The 19,850-nt window shown below is 38.8% G+C and overlaps 1 protein-coding gene across 8 annotated transcripts in view; it reads left to right on the forward strand.

The window, feature by feature from the left end:
* Positions 1-10,768, forward strand: part of nfia (nuclear factor I/A) — a 234,427-nt gene extending 223,659 nt beyond the window's left edge. For all 8 annotated transcript variants that reach the window (XM_015603325.3, XM_022669621.2, XM_022669622.2 and 5 more), the window contains one exon: positions 2,990-10,768. In XM_015603325.3, coding sequence (XP_015458811.2) covers positions 2,990-3,004 — 15 coding nt within the window. In that variant the 3' untranslated portion in view covers positions 3,005-10,768. The remainder of the gene's footprint in view (positions 1-2,989) is intronic.
* The last annotated feature ends 9,082 nt before the right edge of the window (positions 10,769-19,850 follow it).

A 19,850-nucleotide genomic window follows, 5' to 3' on the forward strand; every position in this document is an offset into this window, starting at 1 on the left:
TGGCGTTAGTAAAAAAACAGAAAATAAAAGATCCTAGGTCCAGTGCCTCTTAGAGGTACAGCACAACACTCACTTCAGTTCTCTATGCTATCAGCGTAGCTGCCCATGCACTTGGCGTAAGGGGTTCTTAAAGGGACAGTGACACATTAATAAATACTGGCCGTTAAACACATCCCACTGAAAACAGATATATGGGCTGGAACTTAAATTTACTGTCTTGTTTATGCACCAGACAGCTCTGACCAATCAGAGGAAACAGCGTGCTTGCATTGTTTCTTGGTGCACCGTTTGATGCATTTAGGTTTACGCCTGTGTGAAACCAAACCAAACAGAGGGGAAAAAAGGCTCAGATTAATCACAGTTAATCACAGAATATTGTTGTGATTAATCAGATCAAATGTAGAACCACTTAATAACTTTATACAGCTGCTCACTTACATTCTAATGAACGTCTCACTGATTCACACACTGAAGATCTGCAATCATTCTTTAGAACCACTTGCTGATTTGCATTTTAAAGTTCATTTCACTACTGCTGCTGAAGTTGTGTGTGAACATGACATCCATATGATAGAAATATACCGTAGACCATATAATCCTGTTCTCTAACACTTCTCTTCACACTGATTGGCTGAAAGTTCCCAATCATATTCCAGTCTGTTTGTGGATTGGTGGGTTCTGTGTATGTGTGTTTGTGTATGCGTGAGTAGCTTGGACCGAGCATGTGCAGACTGTGCGGGCACTGGCCCGGCTGGGAGGATGAGTCTTGAGCGCTGTCCTGTGAGAGAATAGCGCGGGATGGAGAGAAGGGAAGGAGCTGAAAAAGAGGGATAAAAAAGAGATGAAAGAGGAGAGCAAGAAAGAAGGATGGACAGAGCCACGGCCTTACTAATGATAGTCACGTATACGGCTGTCTGGTTGTCCCAGGCAACCAGACATGATGTAACACCAGGATGAACTTGAACTTGGAGGGAGGGGAGATCGGAGAGAGGGAGGAGGAGAGGAGGGAGGGAGGAGGAGGAGAGAGGAGGGAGGGAGGGGAGAGCTCTTTGCTCACTCACTGGAAACGTGAACAATGGAGCAGGGCGATCAATAAAGCCCATTTCACCGAAGGATTACAGAGGTGCAGCGGGCTAACCTTGCCCACCAGGCAGAAGACCAGACCGCCGGTGGAAACGGCCTTTTCCCTGCTTCTGAACAGACTGAGAGAGAGAGAGAGAGAGAGAGAGAGAGAGAGAGGGAGCAGCTGGAGAAATACAGGCAGACCCTGCTCTCCAGAGGAAGGGTGATGATCCAGTGAGCGAGAGAAGCAGAGAAAGAGTTAAAGAGAAATATGTATAAAGAGAGAGAAAAAGTGAGAGAGGTATAAGTATAAGGCTTTGGGCTGTGTGGATCACAATCACATATAGAGAAGTGAGTTGAACCTAAGTACTAGGTACTCCAGCAGACCCCAGCCCTTACAGACCCTTATCTCAGCTCTACATGTAAAGTAATCCGGTCTAGTAGACAAGGAGCGGATCATGTTCTCCAGAGATCCACAGCTCTGCTGGGGTGATGCTCTAAGAGCTTTGTTTGGTAAAGAAAGCGGTTTACAATGAGGAAGACTTCTCCTCCTTAAACAACATGAAAATGTAGTCACGTTCACGTGCTCTCACTCACACCGGAACGCTAAAGCTACTTTGTTAGCGTTACTACAGCACTCTTAGTGTTAAATTAATTCACAGTATATTTTATACTGACAGTATAGAACTATCATATATATTCTAAACTTTGGCCTGATTAGTTGGCATTCAGGTACCACTTACTGACCTTCTAGAACTAGTAACTGACATTGTAGAACTCACTAATGTTGTAAAACCCAAAGCAGCCCCAGACCATCAAACTACCACCACCATGTTTTACATTTAGTATAATGTTCTTCTTCTGAAATGATGTGTTAGTTTTGCGCCAGATGTACCGGGACACAAACCTTCCAAAAAGTTTAATTTTTTGTCATGCCAGTCCAAAGAATATTTACCTAAAATGAGTTCTAAAGAAGTTTTTTTTTTTTTTTTTTGGCAAATGTGAGACGAGACGTTTTTTTTTTTTGGTCAGCAGTGTTTTTTTGCCTTAACACTGAGGCAAGTAAGACATGTAGTTCTTTGGATTTTGTTCTTGGTTCTTTTGTTCCATGTTTTATCTCTGTAGACTGCTGGAGTCCCAAAGACTTAGAAATGACTTTGTAACCTTTCTTCCAGACTGTTTTAAATTTTAGAATTTCAGATCACAACATAATGGGTTGTTTTTGAGATTTCTTGATTCTACAGGTCTGGCAGTGATCAGACATGGTTGTGGTTAGTGAAATTAAACTCAGTTTTACAAATAATTTGGTTAGTCACAGTTAATTCATGGGGGGTTAGGTTGGTTTGGATTGCATTTTTCCTAAAAAAAAAAAAATCTAAATGTACAAACTGCTTTTTGTAAGTACTAAGGTTATCTTTGTCTGTTTAAAGTGAAAGTTTGTTTGATAATCAGAATCATGTCAGTACTGCAAAAAAAGCAAAAACAATAGAATTCTGTAGAAAAGGGGGCACCTACTTTTGTTCACTGCACTGTATAAATAATGTAGAACCACACACTAAAATTATAGAACTTGACTTCTTGAAGTACTATTTCTTGAAACGAACAAACATTATTTTATATCAATAAAATTATCTGTATTATTTTTTTTTAAATAAAGGAATGATCTTCTGGTGCAACTGAAGATTTTTGAAGTTTTTAGAAGATAAGATCACGTATTTGAGCAGATGTTTAGGTTAAATAGTCAAATAATATTTTTACAGTAGTCTTAAAACGACAAATAGTAGACATTAGACTAGATTTCCACTTATTTCCACTTGCTAAGGAACATTTTGCAGATTTAACTGCTTTACATCGAACAAATACAGAACTTACCCTACTGTTTTCTTTTCTAACCACCTCTCTCTCTCTCTTTCTCTCTCTTTCACAGTGGTACCTGGGCTAAAGACTCCAGACTCGGACCGGCCACTCCCAAGCTCAGTTGCCCCCCACTGTCTCCCCTGAGTGTGACCCGTAAACATGTCCACCAGTGTGACGCGCCAGGAGCCGCTCGTTGCCCCAGCACCCGACAGACCCACAGCATGGCTACAGCAGAACCCTGCCCTGCCCTGGAATCAAACAAACAAACAAAAAAAAATACGAACCGTCAACTCAACTCAACGCTTACGACCGACACACTATATCTCTATATAGCCCACATGTATTCCTCCAGATGTATGGTTTCCATGCCTATATTCATATATACGAACTGTCTGGCTCCCTCTTCTCTCCTGGAGACGGAGCTCAAAAAAGGAGCGCTATGATTTACTCAGAAACATGAGAACATGCATGATTTGGGGGTTTTCTTTTTCTTTTTTTTTGTTTCGTTTGGTTTTTCTCTCTGTTCCTGTTTCTTCTGAGGAGGAAACACTCGGAAAACGTCCTTCCGCTGAGAGGATGGATCCCGCAGCCAAGCCTCTTCACTACACCGTTTTTCTGAATTTGGTGCAGTTTTCCTCAGTTTCGCGCTCGCGACCATCCCGGATTGATTGAGTCTTTTCTGTGCCCGTCGGCGCTCGGCAGATAGATGGATGGGATCTGACGTCGGAGCTGGATCTTCAGAAGCCTGGTCCTGGTGGTGGACTTCATGCAGAGACGTTTTGTTTTTTGGTTTCTTTGTTTGTTTGTCTTGTTTTGTTTTTTTTAAACCCGGATCAGACAGCACCAGCTAAAGCCTCTCAACTCTAAAGACTCTCAACGATAAGTTCTGCTCTGATCAGGACTCAACCCAACCAACCTTCACCGCCCATCACCACCACCACATTCTTCACATTCACTACATTCACCACGTTTCCTACGTTCATGCGCATGCTCCACAAAGCCCTGCGAGGACAGCCCTGCGAGCAGCGACTACAGGAAGACCCTCCACTACCCTCCATCTCCACACAGCCCAAACTCACAGCCCACACACACCTATATACATACATACATACATATGGACACACACCTACACACCATTGTTCTCAGTTTTGGTCTCTGTCACAGGGCAGGGAGTGGAATCTGATCACAGATGATGACGATCATGATGATGGTGATGATAATCAGATGTTTCAGATGTCATTTGTCCAGCTGAATTAACAGGAGCTCAGAAGGCTACAAAATGAAGGATTCAAATGGGAGATGATTTTGTGTTAAGAAAAAAAAAAAAAACTCATTCATATTTTGTTGTTGTTTTTTTTTTTTTTTTTCGTTTCGTTTTGTATAGAGTAATTTTTGGTTGTTTTTAATACTACACCACAGGTCTGTACAACAACACTATAGCGAGAAAGAAAAGGACGGATAGAAAAGTGCGAGCTTCCGTTAAAAACAAACAGAAAAACAAAAAAAACTGACGATTGGAGGCAAACAGTGGAATTGTATTCTGAATTGAGGAAAGTGCAATTTTGTTGGATAGCTGTTGGATTGTTAAATATCTTTGTAAGATAGATCGTTGCAACGATTGTTGAGAAGTATATATATATATTTTTTTCTTCCTAGTCCGTTCACACCTCTGGGACTCTAAAATATTGGGGTACAAAAAAAATGAATAATAATAATAATAGAACAAATAGCCTTGTGTGAAATAAGGGGAGCTGTACTTGCTTTGTATTATGTTTGTTTGTTCATCTTTGTAAAAAAAAAATTGTTAGAACAAATATCCCTTTAAAACAAATCTTGCCATTTAAACAATCAAATTTCTAAACACTCGTTTGGACGCGTTGACGTTAAAACTGCTGTGCGAGTTCGTTTCCAAAACACTAAGCTAATTAACTTATTTTAAACAAAGCACATAATAATCTAGGAGCAGTAGGCGCTGTTCCTTTTCTCTTCATTAGGCGTATGGAACGTTAGAACAACTCAACCGTGTCAGAAGCTTATTGCCAGCCAGTTGAAGCTCTGGTCCTGGTCCTGGTGCTGAAGGACAAGTGTTGATGGAGGCCCGTGTGTTTAGAGACGGGTCTGTCTGAGCAGAAACACTAATTTTAATCTGGGGCAGCGTTTGTATCCTTGTTTCGTATCATGAAACAATAAGAAATAATAGGAATAATAATAATAATATTAGTAATAAATAATGAGGACAGGAAGAAGAAGCTGGTCCTAGAACCCCTTTTAGATGCACAGAATGATGGATTCATTTGGATTCTCGTGCCTGTTGTGGGACCGCAGGCTGGCGGTCGTTACGGTCGATACAGTGGCAGTAAACTTCTCCGTAAACCTTTTTTATGATGAAGGTGTTGAAAATTCCGGAGATAATCAGACGATAATCAGATAAGAAAAGAGCGCAGAGCAACCTGGAGAGCGAAGCTGTTTTTTTTTCTCTTTACTTTAAATCCAATTTAATCCATCAGCTTCGACTGGCTTTTATCGAGTTCACTTTTATCGTTTTGACTTTTGGTTCTTTTGCTTCCTGCAGTACTTTATGTATCACTTACAGACTGACTCATCATCCACCATTGATCAAATCGCGAAAAAAAAAAAATGATATAAAAAAATGACAAAAAAAAGATGCATGTTGTAGTGTTAGTGAGAGATTTTTACCTAGATTATGTAGAGTTCAAGGTAGTGTGAATAAAAAAAAAAACACAATATTGTAATCCCAACACCAGGCACTTGCCGATAGAGTATTCGTATAGAGTTCGGCCCTTTAAAAAAGGGTATTTTTACTGCTGTCCTCACAATCAACCAGCTGAAGTTCAGTGTCAAGATCTTTGTTGATCTCCTTCGCTTCTACTCATCTCCGTACATCACCATCCCTCGCTTCTTCTCCATTGCCGCGAAACAATCAGGCTCTTTTTTTGTGTTTGGAAACAAAAAAAAAAAGCAGCAAATTCCACTTTCTTCTCCTCACTCTCGTGCGAATTCTCGAATTGCACGGAAAAAACTAACGTTCCTCATCGATGTGCCTTGAGCGATGGCCTGGTCCTGAGTTGATGCACAAGTTGCAATACGGAGAACTTCTTTACTTTTTAACACCTCTTTCCCACCTTTATCCTGCAGCTTAGGGAAACTGGAGAGCGAGAAAAAAACGACGTTAACAACTAACTAAGATCCAACTCTCTACTGTACTGTACTGTATCCCACAGTAACACACAAACACATATACAATGTGTGAGAGAATCGTACTACTCCGTAAAAACACAGAAAGAAGAAGGTCCTACAACAAAGGCTTCTATGAGTGAAGCCACAGAAGAACCACTTTTGGGCAGATAAATAACTTTTATTTTTAAGAGCTGTGACTATGAAGAACCTTTAAACTAGGGCTGCAACGATACAATCGGTAATTTTTAGCAGTACCACATTACACAAAGTGCTGGAGACAGAAAAAAAAATGGGAGATAAAAGGGTAAAAAAGCTCACTCTCACAGTTTAAACTCAATTTATCCTAGTCTGTGTCATCAAAAGCACCCAAATATCAGTACTTTTTATGTTTAAACAACATCTAGACATTTAAATGTCTTTTAAATCTCATGTTCAGCTGTTTCTATTGTTATTAGAGGTGGAGGACCTGGTAGAAATAATTATTAACTAATCGACTAATTGAAAAATAATCATAAGATTAGTCGAGTACTGAAATAATCATTAGTGCATATGCATAATGCATATCACTGTATTTTTCAAGATTCTGACGGTTTCACAATATATCACTGTATTTTTATTATTTTTTTTGTATTATTTTTTGTATGACTGGGATTTACTATAGGTTTATGACTTACTGTACTGTTAGGAGTACTTATAATATAAAACACTAAGCTTTAAATTAAGGCTTTGATTAATATAGGGTTTACTTTGTCCCACAAAATTAAACAATGTATGACTTTATTATCAGAAAAACAGCTGAAGAATGTAAATAATAGACCTTAAAAAGAGATACGCCAACAAATTAAAACAACTCACTTTTAATAGTTCCATAAACACATAAAGGGGACATAAAATACTCAATGTTTAAGTATTCAAAGAGATATTAGACATAATACATAAGTTTAATATAAATTTACTAAGTTATATGTTATTCCTGAAGCCATTAGAGACATTACAGTATTTAAAGCCCCAATTCCCTTCTTTCTCTAGTCAAATAATACATTTAAATCATCCTTCAAGCTACAGTATTAATACATTTATTAGGGCTATAGTTACTGCTCTATTTTACTGGAATAAAAATACTCATACAGTGAGAAAAAGAGAAGCAGGAGTTGTTCTGATTTCTCTCCAGAGCTAGACCAGCGTTTGACTCGGCTGTGTGTGCTTCTCTGATGGTGCTGTTCCGCATGGCGCTCCGCAGCGCCTCTAGTGGTATGGCGGTATGAGAGAAATGCATACCTGTCCTAGTTTCCCCCCGCGGTAAACAGAATAAACCAGTATACCACCAAGCACTAGTTGCAGCCCTACTTTAAACTGTTACTTCTTAAAATCTTTAGAAATCGCTTAATAAATCTTCAAATCTGGACTTTGATTGTGTGTCTGGTATCCAGTCCTGGATTTAGGGATCCATGGTGAATCTGACAATAAATGGCCAATCGATTACATCACCAGGTTCAAATTTTAGGATCTCTCAAAGAAACCTTTATAAGACCTTTATTTTGAAAAGTTCTCAGAAGATTTGTACAACTCCTAAAATAAAGGTCCTAAAAAGCTTCTTAAACAGGGTTCTTGCACCATTTTAAAAGTCAAATGTAATGCTTTGTAGGACCTGTTTTAGACCCAAAAATGTAGTCATATTTTCTTTGGCTGCCAGTGTTACTATGCTATCGAGCTCGCCACTAATGTTAGCTAGCTCTCCGCTAACCTTAGTTCTCTCCCTGGTAACGTAGCTAACTCACAGCTAATGTTATTATATTAAAATGTTAACTAGCTTTCCGCTAACCTCAGTTCTCTCCCCAGTAATGTAGCTTACTGCTAATGTTATTATGTTAGCTAGCTTGCCGCTAACATTGGCTAGCTCTTTTTTCGCTAACCTTAGTTCTCTCCCCGGTAACATAGCTAACTCACAGCTAATGTTATTATATTAGCATGTTAACTAGCTTTCCGCTAACCTCAGTTCTCTCCCCAGCAATGTAGCTAACTTCTAATGTTAGTATGTTAGCTAGCTTGCCGCTAACATTGGCTAGCTCTCTTTACGGTAAAGTTAGCTAACTCACTGCTCACAAAGTTAGTATGTGCTTTCCCACCGGCATTAAACACACAGTCTGAATATTTAATACCTACAGCAAATTTACAGTAAATTTAAGACAATTTATTTTAACTTAATTACCCGGATTTGAATTTAAGACATTTTAAGACTTTTTAACAACCTGTGGGAACCCTGTTAAAGGTTAACCCTCCATTCCCTTAAAGAAGCCATGAACCTTTAATCTAGTTTCTCGAAACAAAAGACCCCTTTTTAAACATTGAAATCTTCTTTGAATTCATATTTGCTACTTTACTGAATTTTACACAAAAGTGGTTCTTCTTTTGCATCACTCGAATATTTTTTTGAGTTTTTTTGTAGCACCTTTATATATTTTATATAAGGGTGTACCTGTCCTTCTTCCCTCCACCTCACTCTTACTTATCAGCGAGTGTCCCAGACCATACGATATGATGATGCAACATCCTGGTGCTGCGCGAGAGTGAACAAGTGACTGTGAACCCAGCCTCAGCACCCCAAACCCCAGATAATATTGTGCCCCGGTATAGCTGTACTGTGAAGTAGACGTTTATGAGTGTAATTGTTAAACTGTTTGAGCCCAGCCCCCGCCCCGTTCCTTATACCCTGATTCTGAATTATTCTGGTAGTGTAAACACTAAAGTGTATTATTGATATTTATGGATGTTGCTGCAATTTCTAAATCACGTTGGATTATTTTGTTTTGTTTTTTATTATTTTAGTCTTCCTGATTCGTTCCCAGAACAATAAGGAATAAAAAAATTACATTAATATGCAATACTTGCTTGCACTCATGTAGATGTTCTCTCTTTTTTTTTTTCTTTTGCCAAAGTTAGTGTTGCACTTGCCTGGCTGGAGGTTGGATGTAGGTCAGTGTTGGATTAAATCCCACTTGAGACATCCTCACCAGCCTGGGCCGGGTTATACTTTCTTTGTGTTTGATTTACAGTAAGCGTACTTACTGTAACAGTACTTACTTTTTAATTTTTTGGATTTTTATTAGTTTCTTGGTTTCGGTCACAAGCAAGCCTTAAAATAAGGAAACGTCCTCTCCGACACAACAATCCACTTTTCAAAAACTTAAAAACGCAGGATTTTCTCCAGCATTACACATTTAAAAAAACAAAAACACACCCACTTTAATAGAAAAACGTCCATGTTCTATTAACTGTTTACGTTTATTAACTGTCTGTTATTGTCTATTGCATACATATATATATATACATATATATAAATATCATTTACTAGCAAGTTAACCAGAGTTAATTTGATTTGGGGAAAACAAAAATAAATCCCAACAGTCTTGACAAGACACAATACAATACTGTTAAAAACAACTAGTTACACTTGTTGTGTGGGTTGTCTTTTCTTATTTTGTATTAGCGTGACTTTTATTTTTATTTTATTTTTTTTCCATTGTTCTTGCCTACCCTTTAGTGATGAGTTGGGCATTAATTTCTTAATTATCTGCACTAAATATATTGAAACAATGGCAATTGTGAGAATTAAAAACTCAAAAAAATCAAAAACTATAAAAGGAAAAAAAAATAAACAGCTTCCAGGGCTTCAAGAGAGCGAAGGGAATAAAATAAATCGATTGCACGGACATTTTTTTTGTGTTAGAAAAAAAAAACCTGTTTAGAGCAGCCTAGCATCTAATCAGCAAGATATGTGGCTGTGTGTAAGATAATGACAAAATTGCACCCTTTTTAAAGAAAGACAAAAAAAGAGAAAAAGAATATAAAAGCAATAGTTTGGGCAGTCTGTTTCGTTCTCGTGTTTGTGAGTGTCATTTTTAGTTGTCGTTCTTTTTTTCCGGAGGAGGGGGGGTGCGCGGAAGTGGTGGGAGCGGTGGGGAGAAGCTGAACAAATGGGAATTCAGACGGAGGAGAGGAGAGTGCGAGGACACGCCTCTCTCTGAGTGTTGGGAGATGTGTTGTTTGTATATTGTATAGTTTTATTAATTACACTGATTTTAAAGCTGCCCTATTTTATAATGCAGGACTTTTGTAACATTGATTAAATGAGGAAAAAACTAGTGTTGTGAATTTTCTCATCGTTTGTAATAAGGCCACATTAATAGAACTGGTTTTTGTTTGTTTGTTCTCTGGGGAACTGGATTTAAGTTGAAAACTTTCCTGTTTCCGATTTTTTTCCCTTTTTTTTCTTTTGCTTTTCTCGTTTTTGTATGTATTTAAAGACTTGTTTTTTCTTTTTCTTTTTGTTTCTTCTTTTGATGGTATAGAGTATTCCTATACTTGAAAAGTATAAGGTATTGAGGTGAAAGCCCCATTGTAAATGGATGTTACAAGTATGCTTGCTGTATGTTTTTGAAGGTTCTTTGTTGCATCAGTGTTGATGAAGCTAAATCTAGGTAATTCTGAGGATTGTTGGTAAGAAAAGAGAGCGTTTTTATGCATTTTAAAATTAGTTTTAGGCAGAAGACAATGACATAGACAGCCAAAGGATGCCCCTATTATAAATGCATCTAGGCATCTTTTTTGTGTTCACCATTCCATGCAGGAAAATAAACAGCTTGATATGCAACATGATTCTTTTTCTTTTCAACATGATTCTCTCGCTCTCTCTTGTTTTCTCTCTCTCTCTCTCTCGTTCTCTCTCTCACTTTTTCACCTCTGCTAACAAAGCATGGTGTCACAGCAAGCTGGGAAGCATTCTCTCCATTTCACTACGCACTGCAGCTGCCTCAGCTAAACACACACATACACACACATTTACATTTATACAAACACACTTACCAGTAAACAACAAAAAAACTGTTTAGTGTTTAAATATATGAGAACACTTTGAACAAATAAGGGATGAAATTGTGTTCTCTTAAACTACCCATTGTAAATTATACTTATTGGCTGGTTATTGGCTGGCTATACTGTGAGAGCTCAACATAGGTGTTGACCCAAAGACTGAAGGTCAAGTAGATGTTCAGCACAGGAAACAGTACCCTAGATCAGTGGTCTCCAACCCTGATCCTGAACAGCTACAGGACCTTCCTATCTTCATACAGACCTGATTGTCTTTATGTGGTTTGGCCAAATTTGGGTTGGAGATAAAACCATTAAGACCATTGATTTTTAATTGATTCCACTGATTTTCGATTGGCTGGTAATTCCTTTGATACACACTTTGGATTGAGGAATATTAAATATCTGCCATTCTAACTTTGGAAAACCTACAATCAAGTCTTGCTCGAACTCCATTGATTTACAGTATGTTGCCTTGCCATGAGCACATTGGCTAGTGTTCAACCTCATTCACACCCCCTACAACAGCGTTTGACCTCACTTAAACCATACCCTGAGGTAACAGTTAATGAGCTGAGTTTCCTTTCTGAACGTTTGGCATGTCATTGTAACTGATGATGGTAAATAGCGTAAAGCAAAAGCTAGAGGGGGTCAACCAAGTCAAACAACCAGGATAATTAATGCTAATAAAGGTTAAAAATAACGTCACTGTCCAATGAGAAACGTATCTCCAAAACTACAAATTTACAGGGTGCAGATAAAACCATTCATAATTGAATTTTGATACAGAAAAGTTTGTTTAAACTATGAAGTAAACTACCAATCAAATCAAACTAACTCTCAATAAAAATGGAGATACTTGGGTCGCCAAGTGGTCTATCGGACTAAGGCCCTACCACTATGATCGGGAGATCGCTTGTTTGAATCCAGCTTGAATGCAGCTTGCCATCAGGTGCCGAAGCCCAGAGAGAGCACAATTGTCCTTGCTCTCTCTGTGTGGGTAGATGGCGCTCTCTCCCCTTAATCACTTTAAAAGGGTAACGTTAATCAGCACAAGGCATCTGTGAGCTGATGTATCAGAACCAGTTGCTGCGCTTTCCTCCGTGCGCACTGTGATGCTACTCTGCAATGCTGCACCAGCAGCAGTTGAAAAATGAGTCACTGGTGGTTGATTTCACGTGTATGGGAGGAGGCATGTGGTGGTCCTTACCCTCCTGGTGATGGGGGAGTCCTAATGAGTGGGTTGGGTAATTGGCCTTGTAAATTGGGATAAAGATGGGATAAAAAAAATGGCGATACTTGTTTTTCATTGAACAGCAGCCTTGCCATATTTCGCCACGGTAAAGAAAACTCAATCCAAACAGCCTTCAAATGGTCCAGAATATCCTCCAGATGTTTTTTTTCTGCTCCGCAAACGCAAGAGCATTTTAAAACCAACCTCACCACAACTGCATACACAAACACACACACACACATCATTTCCATCAATACAACACTTTCAGATCAGTTTCTCATCCCGCTGTTCGTGTTAGATATAAAACACATGTTCACGTCAAGGTTAGAGTCCTCTTCTTCACAGCAGTGCAGCTGAGAGTTTTGGAAAATCCTACTTGTACCATCGCTCTTCATTCTTCATCCAGACATCATCTCACAGCTCCAGCTATTCCTGATGAACACATGAATTCACCACTGGGAGGAATACTCAAAAAATATTCAAAAACAGCCGTTCTGACAGCACTGCTTGAGTGCTTGGTTTACCAAACACTGAGGAGAATCTTCCCAGCATTGTTCCTATTCCTGCCATGATCTTCATTATTTTAAATAATATACAGTTGTTGAGATTATAGCTTATTAATATGTAAAATTTGAAGCTCTGCCACCCATCAAACAGGGTTGAATGACATTGCATATAAGGCCTTTGTCATCATTCATTTGTCCCCATTCTTGTGGGCGTGATGAGGCGTTTCTCCGCACTAATTTGGAGGAAGCTTTGAGTCGCTTTGAGTCGTTTTAAGCTGGCAGAGCTTTTAAGCATCATGGTATCATATTTGAGATAATCAGGGTACAGCTCATTATCATCAATACCAAATACTAACTAACCAATGGGCCACAGCTATAACAGATTTAAACAATCAATGAAATGAATTCTGACCACCATTTTTTTAGGTTTTTGAAGGACTTGTCTTGGGCTCCAGTCACGCCGGACCTGGCAGTGCATGGGAAAGTGCATGTGGGCGTGGAAAGCTCCCTTTATACTCATAGACAATCAGCAGCAACTAACCTTCTCACATCATCTCAGTTCAGTTCTCTGACTTTTTATTTCTTTTCGTGTTTTTGCTCAATAGTTGGTTAGGGGCTAAAAAGTCCATCTGAAAATGGTGACCAGTGTTCACTAGTGTTACTGCTGCAAGCTAGGACAAAGGTTCCAAAGGACAGAACATTGGCAAAAGTCCCATTGAGTTTAGGGTCACTACATAATCTTCATAATCTACCCTGTTAAAAAAATAATCTTAAAGCTCAAAACTCAGTTGCTAGCTTGATCCAGAGGGTCTAAAGTGGTTGAGAAGCTGGTCATCAAGGCCAAAACCTACCCAACACTGGTACATCTTGGGTTAAGGTGGAACAAGGTGACTGTCAATGTTCTTAATAAACAAGCTTGGTCATACTGGTTTAATTGTGTGGTAAATCACATTATCTCATTGTTTGACCACATAGATCAAGGTGTATAACATTTGTGGTGATGCTGATCAAACAGTTTGATCATGATGATGGTCATGCTTGTCGATCACCTTGGTCATAATGATCAATTAACAGCTTGGTCATACTGGTTGACCAAGAAGGTTGATAAAGAATCCTGACCAGTTTGGTCCAGTTGCTCATACTGGTGGACCAGTATGGTCAAACTAATCAACCTGGTCAACTAGTGTGGTCATGCTGTTCGACTAGCTTGGTCATACTGGTTGATAAGGAAGTTTGATAAGGAAGGTTGACCAGTTTGGTCATGATGGTTACGTTGCTCGATCAACTTGATTACACTGGTCAACAAGCTTCTTTATACTGGTCAACTTCTATGGTTATGCTGGTCAACCAAGTTTGGTCATACTGGTTGACTTGTTAGGTAAAGAGAGGTCAACACTTTATAATACAAGCCACATTTTAGAGTGTAACTTCTCTTAAAGGAGCTTTAAGGATTATGTTTTCTGTAGTAACTCATAACATGATCAGGATGTATCATCAGATACTAAAGAAACATGCTGACTTTAAACACTGAAAGCTCTTAAAAGGAGATTGAGCTTCAGTTTTTGTATGTTTTTATTGATCTGTGCGGTATGTCACCAAAAAGCTGTTTGGCATTTAGCATTCGAATCTGCTCACCACCAATCCCCCAGTCCCATTTCCACACCCTGGATTGCCAGGTAAATACAACAGCTGCAGCCAAGGAAACGACTGAGCTTGCTATTTTTCTGCAGAACATGTAATCACTAAGCTTCAGCAAGGTTTGCTAACCACAGTTGGGAAATTACCACCACCACTAGTGTAGTAGAGACGGGCATTTTGGGCACGGTATGCATGTATATATCATCACTGTCCAGTGAAAAACTTTACACAAGAGAAATAAAACCTTAACTTTTCATGGAAGTCAATGTAAAACTACTTCATTTCAAATCATTTTGGAGAATTTCTATTGGTTTATTAATTAAAAAAAAATTGATAGAGAGTAAGGGACAGTTTGTGTGTTCAAATTATGTGGTAAACTAAAAATTGAGCAAACAAAAATTGAGATACTTGTTGTTTTTTTTCATTGGACTGCAACAATTTATTGACTGATTGGCTACAGAATAAGGCTCCTCGTTGCTTGCCACTGTGTGTCAATCTGGCAACCTATGGGTGGGGCAGAAACACCTTCCAGTGTTTGGAAATTGGACTCCTGTAACCATTTATTACTGATTGTTCCTTTAACTTATGGTGTAACTTCTCTGTATGAAACAGTACATACAAAATACTGGGTTTTACTGGGGTTACTAATTACATTTTTAATATTTAAATGCATACAAAATATAACTAAAATAAATCTTTGGAGTGTGACTAGAGTGTTTGGAGTAAAGTTACCCAATCTTTACTCTCTTGTTCCTCATTTCCTCATTTCTTTATTTGTATCTACACTTAAGTACCAGTAAGACCCGTAAAATAGTTTGTATGTACTGGTTCAGGTTACACAATTTGTTAAAAGAACTTGCACTCTAAAACACAGGCTGTATCATAAAGTGTTACCCAACATTGTCAACTGGTGCTGTCAACCAGCTGATGGTCTTCACAGAAGGGTAGAAAGGTTAGCAATGAGCTATTCTCTAGCTAGCTACTATGCTAACACAGCTTTCTCACATTTCTCACACTCATATATCACTCATAAAGATCCACACTCAGAAATTTGTGGGATTTTTGCTTATGTCCTGTTAAGTATGTCTACTCTTGCAGCAGTTAGAGCTAAGAAAGAAGATAATAAAGCATCCACTGAGGGGAAGTTAGCTAACTTTGTTTTTTAAGCTAGTTTAGCCTAAATAGCTTAAGTACTACAAATAATTCATTGAAACTCATTTAAAACTTTACTAACCTCCAGCAGAACACATGTATTAACCTTGGTTTGAGAAATTGTTGGTGCTATTCTGGTTGATAAGATGAAGAGACTAACCGAACCCAAGGTCATCATCGCCAGTGATCCTGCTTTCTGAGCGCCTAGCAGTCTAATCTGCATGAAAACTATGCACTGAAGAAACGAGACAAAACGCTATCCTAAACCACGTCAACTTGGGTATCTAACTTCGACTTTAGACTTTTTTTTTTTTATCCCCAATGTGTTCAGATTTTTCTGTCGGGGTTTTTTTTTTCGTTGAGTTGGAGTTCTATTAAAATCAAAGAAAAATGAAAAATGAAAAGTAAACCAGCATTTTAACTGATATATTTAAAAAGATCAATTGTAGTGCCTGTGAAAACCTGTATTATACTGCTCCTCTGAATAACGAATAACTACAATTGTTTATAATCGTTTGGATTTTTTTCTTCTCTCAACACCAGTAGCCTTTGCTGTCTGTCAGAGCCCTTTGAATATCGCTGATGTACAATAACCACGGACTATAAACTGCATGCTCCTCCATACTCACCTACTAAAGCTGTCAATGAATATGACTAAAGGAAAAATATGAACAATATACTATTTTAGTCTCTTTTTTTCCTATTTCCTTCAAGAAGCTGTCTTTCTCCTTCTTATTTCTTACAGTATTGTATTTTCAGAATATGCTCAATCCAGTCTAGTGCCAGTTACCTTCACATTCTTCCCATATTCCCATATTCTCTACACATCCACATCCGGTTCAGGGTTTTGCTTTGGAACAATTTGGTTCCAGAACTGTTTTTTTTCCACATTTGCTTCTTTTAAACAGAGTCATCATCCATCTGAGACTTCTCCAGTCTCAGAGGTCTCCTCTGGTCGTCCAGTTGTCATCATCATCACGCCACGGTCACACGGCCACAGATATAGAGTACGTTCAGACCGAGGTTCAGTCTAAGGCGTTCCCACACTCAGAATGCAGCCTTTACCAAATAATACCAGTTTCACTGAGGTGCACAGCGAAGGTCCAGCTGGGCTTTCACTTGATGAAGCATTGTGTGCTCAAGCTGTGGAGAGGAAAAAGAAATCCGATAAGTGATTTTGCTGAAGATGTTCGCTAGCGCCGGCCCCTGCGGACCACGGATCAATGCTGCTGTCATATACGGTGTGTTCAGCACTATCGGGGACAAAAGAACCTCATTGAAGTGTGTGGGGTTTGGGGAAAGCGTTGGGGAGAAAGAGAGGATTGCTTTGGTTGCTCTCAGGAAAACACTTCAAATGAGCAGTTTATACTCAGCTAACGGAGAACATTAGAACAACGTCTGGCAGGAAGGTTAGGCTGTGATTTTACAGACATAATGTTAAAGGAATGTTCTAAAAAAAAAAAAAAGTGTGACATGATTGTTTATTTTTTTTAATCATAGTCATTTCTCACATAACATTCCCAAGAGCTCTGAGTGGTCCAGTGGACTAAGGTCCTGGCACTACGATCAGGAGTTTAAATCAGGAGTTTAAATCCCGGTCACGTAGCTTGCCATCAGCTGCCAGAGCCCTGAGAGAGGGTGGATAGATGGCGTTCTCTCTTCTCATCACTCCAAAGGGTGAGGTCGATCAGCACAAGGCATCTGTGAGCTGATGTATCGGAGCCGAGACGCTGTTTCCTCCGAGCATGCTGTGATGCAGCAGCAGTTCGAAAAATGTGACTCCAAATGTGTCGGAGGAGGCATGTGCTAGTCTTCACCCTCCTGGTGTTGGGGCATCACCAATGATAGGTGGAGTCCTAATGAGTGGGTTGGGTAATTTGCCTTCTGAATTGGGTAGAAAATTAGATAAAACTTGAAAAACTAAAAGCAATGTTACCAGAATGTTTAAAATGTTGGGAAACTAACTAACTAATCTAATTGTTTCTTCAGACATCAAGGGGAATACAAAAGAGCTGACCCAGCTTTTTTATTTCTGTCTCTAATGTCCAGGAAAGTATTTTAGGTATTTTAAGTATATTGGGTTTTAAAGGATTTAATTACATTGTTGTGAGGATTTGATTGTGTTCAGTGACATTTACGAGTACTAGGGAGGTCAGGATGTTGGATGCTCACCACCCAACACCTAAAAGTATTGGATGAGGCAGGGTTGCTATGTCTTCACTTCTAGAAGGCCTAAAAGGGTGAAACGTTTGGGTGAAGCTCATGAAAGTAGCTAAATGCATTCATGTGTCCACAACAGATGTCCACAGAAATTCGACTTTTTTGACTGCAAAAGCTAAAATTGCAAAGCAAACGATTGCAAAGTGGCACGACTCAACTCACTTGTTGTACAATCAGGTGATCTTTCATTTGGTTCAACATATTGTTCTTTCCCATGCTACTCTCATAAATTAGCTTGGTTGGAGGAGCTTTATTGAATGCTGGTAAGCATTGCATTGAACTGTGAGACTCTGGAGATCTCAGGAGATCTGGACACCCTTAGCTTTGGGCTAGAAGGTTTTAAGACCTTTCTTTTCAGTAATCAAGGCAAGATTGATAGTTCGTCCTACCAACGTGCAGTGGTGTGGCACAGTGGCACAGTGGATAACACCAATAACTCAATTCTAATAACTCAATGCTAAGCTAAACCAATAAGAGTCATTGAGCAAGACTACATTGTCACTACATTGGTCCGCCTTTGCAATTGGAACAGCCTTGTTGGTCACTTTGGGATGAAAATGTAATGTAAAATGTAAAGATCTTGTAATAGGAGTAAACAGTCAAAGGGGTTGATACTTGATAAAAGCAGTTCTTGACATAGATATGTAGAAGCTGTAAAAAATTGAAAGAGTAAGAATCTGAGACATTTTGACACAAACCGAAAGTAAAACTGAAAGTGGTGAGTAGATTACTGGATCAGAACATCTCCAAAACCGACAAGTCATGTTGGGTGTCTGGCAATCAATAATGCCATAATGTTGTGTGCATTGCAATATGTTAAGCAAAACTGTGCTCTTACCCTGCTAATTGAAACTTCACACTCTTACTGCTCTTACTGGTGCAATGTGCAATTAAGAAAGGTTGGCCACCAGGCTGCTCCAATTTAGCCATGAAAGTGAAACCTCCCACACTAAAATGACAGGTGTTTCAGTTTTATTGTCCAACCCCTGTACATGGAAACATCTTTACATTGAAATGGTTGTAATTGCTCCATCATTAAATTAACTCTGATCTTTAAAATGACAATCCTGTTTGATACTTTTGAGTTGTGGAATGATAAGAGACTGAACCTCATAAGCCACATCAAAAACCATCTATCTCTACCACATCCACACCTCCTCTAAAGCTTCATCTTCAGCTTCCTCGTCCTCCTTTCTGCTCCATCTTACGCAGTGTTTCTGAATAACCTTTCTGAATCATTTTACGTACCGATTTAACAACAAAAAAAGAAAGAAATGAAACTAAACCTTGTGCCTCTATTCCACATGCTGAAGATCATTCTGAGCAGTGTTTGTTGTTTGGTGTTTTCGGGCTCCGTCACTGATTTGACCTCCTCGTGTTCCTGTGTTAGATCCTCTGTGACTGATCGTCTTGTAGTGATCTCTTCTCTCTCCTCTTTTTCTCCCGGGGTCATAATGTACACACGGGTCTAGCGCGAGAGTGCTGGTCTAGGATCAGTCTTTTGTCTGTTAGATTCTACTGAATACAGTCTATTGGGGCTGAGAGAGCTGATCTTAGATCAGTGTGTTTTTATTATAAACTTTGTGTAATGTGATACATGAGGACCCCGAGCCAATCTTCTGTGTATTTTTTAAACTTTTTTTTTTTTCTGTCGTTCCTTTAGTACATGTAGTGCCATCCTCTCTTTCTCTCTTTCTGTCTCTCTCTCTCTCTCTCTCTCTCTCTCTCTCTCTCTCTCTCTCTCTTTCTGTCTCTCGGCCCATTACTGTGACCACGTTCATTCTCTGACTTACTGGAAGCAAATTGTGCATTTCCTATGCAACAACAACAACTGAAAAAAGAGAGAAATAAAGACGCTAACGCTGTACCTCAGTGTGAAGTTTGTCCTTTGATCACACACACTCACTTCCAGAACAGTTTAAGAGTTTTAAGCCTTAATAAATCTTAAAGCAATCATATATATTATTTAAATGTATGCAAATAATAATATTTAATCATATTTAATCAGAAATAAAAGTAACAATAAAAAATGTAGAATATCATTGAAAAGTTACTTTATTTCAGTAATTCAGTTCAAAATGTGAAACTCATATACAGTATTATATAGATGTATTACA

The sequence above is a fragment of the Astyanax mexicanus genome, chromosome 16 (genome assembly GCF_023375975.1).
Source record: "Astyanax mexicanus isolate ESR-SI-001 chromosome 16, AstMex3_surface, whole genome shotgun sequence".
NCBI lineage: Eukaryota > Metazoa > Chordata > Actinopteri > Characiformes > Acestrorhamphidae > Astyanax > Astyanax mexicanus.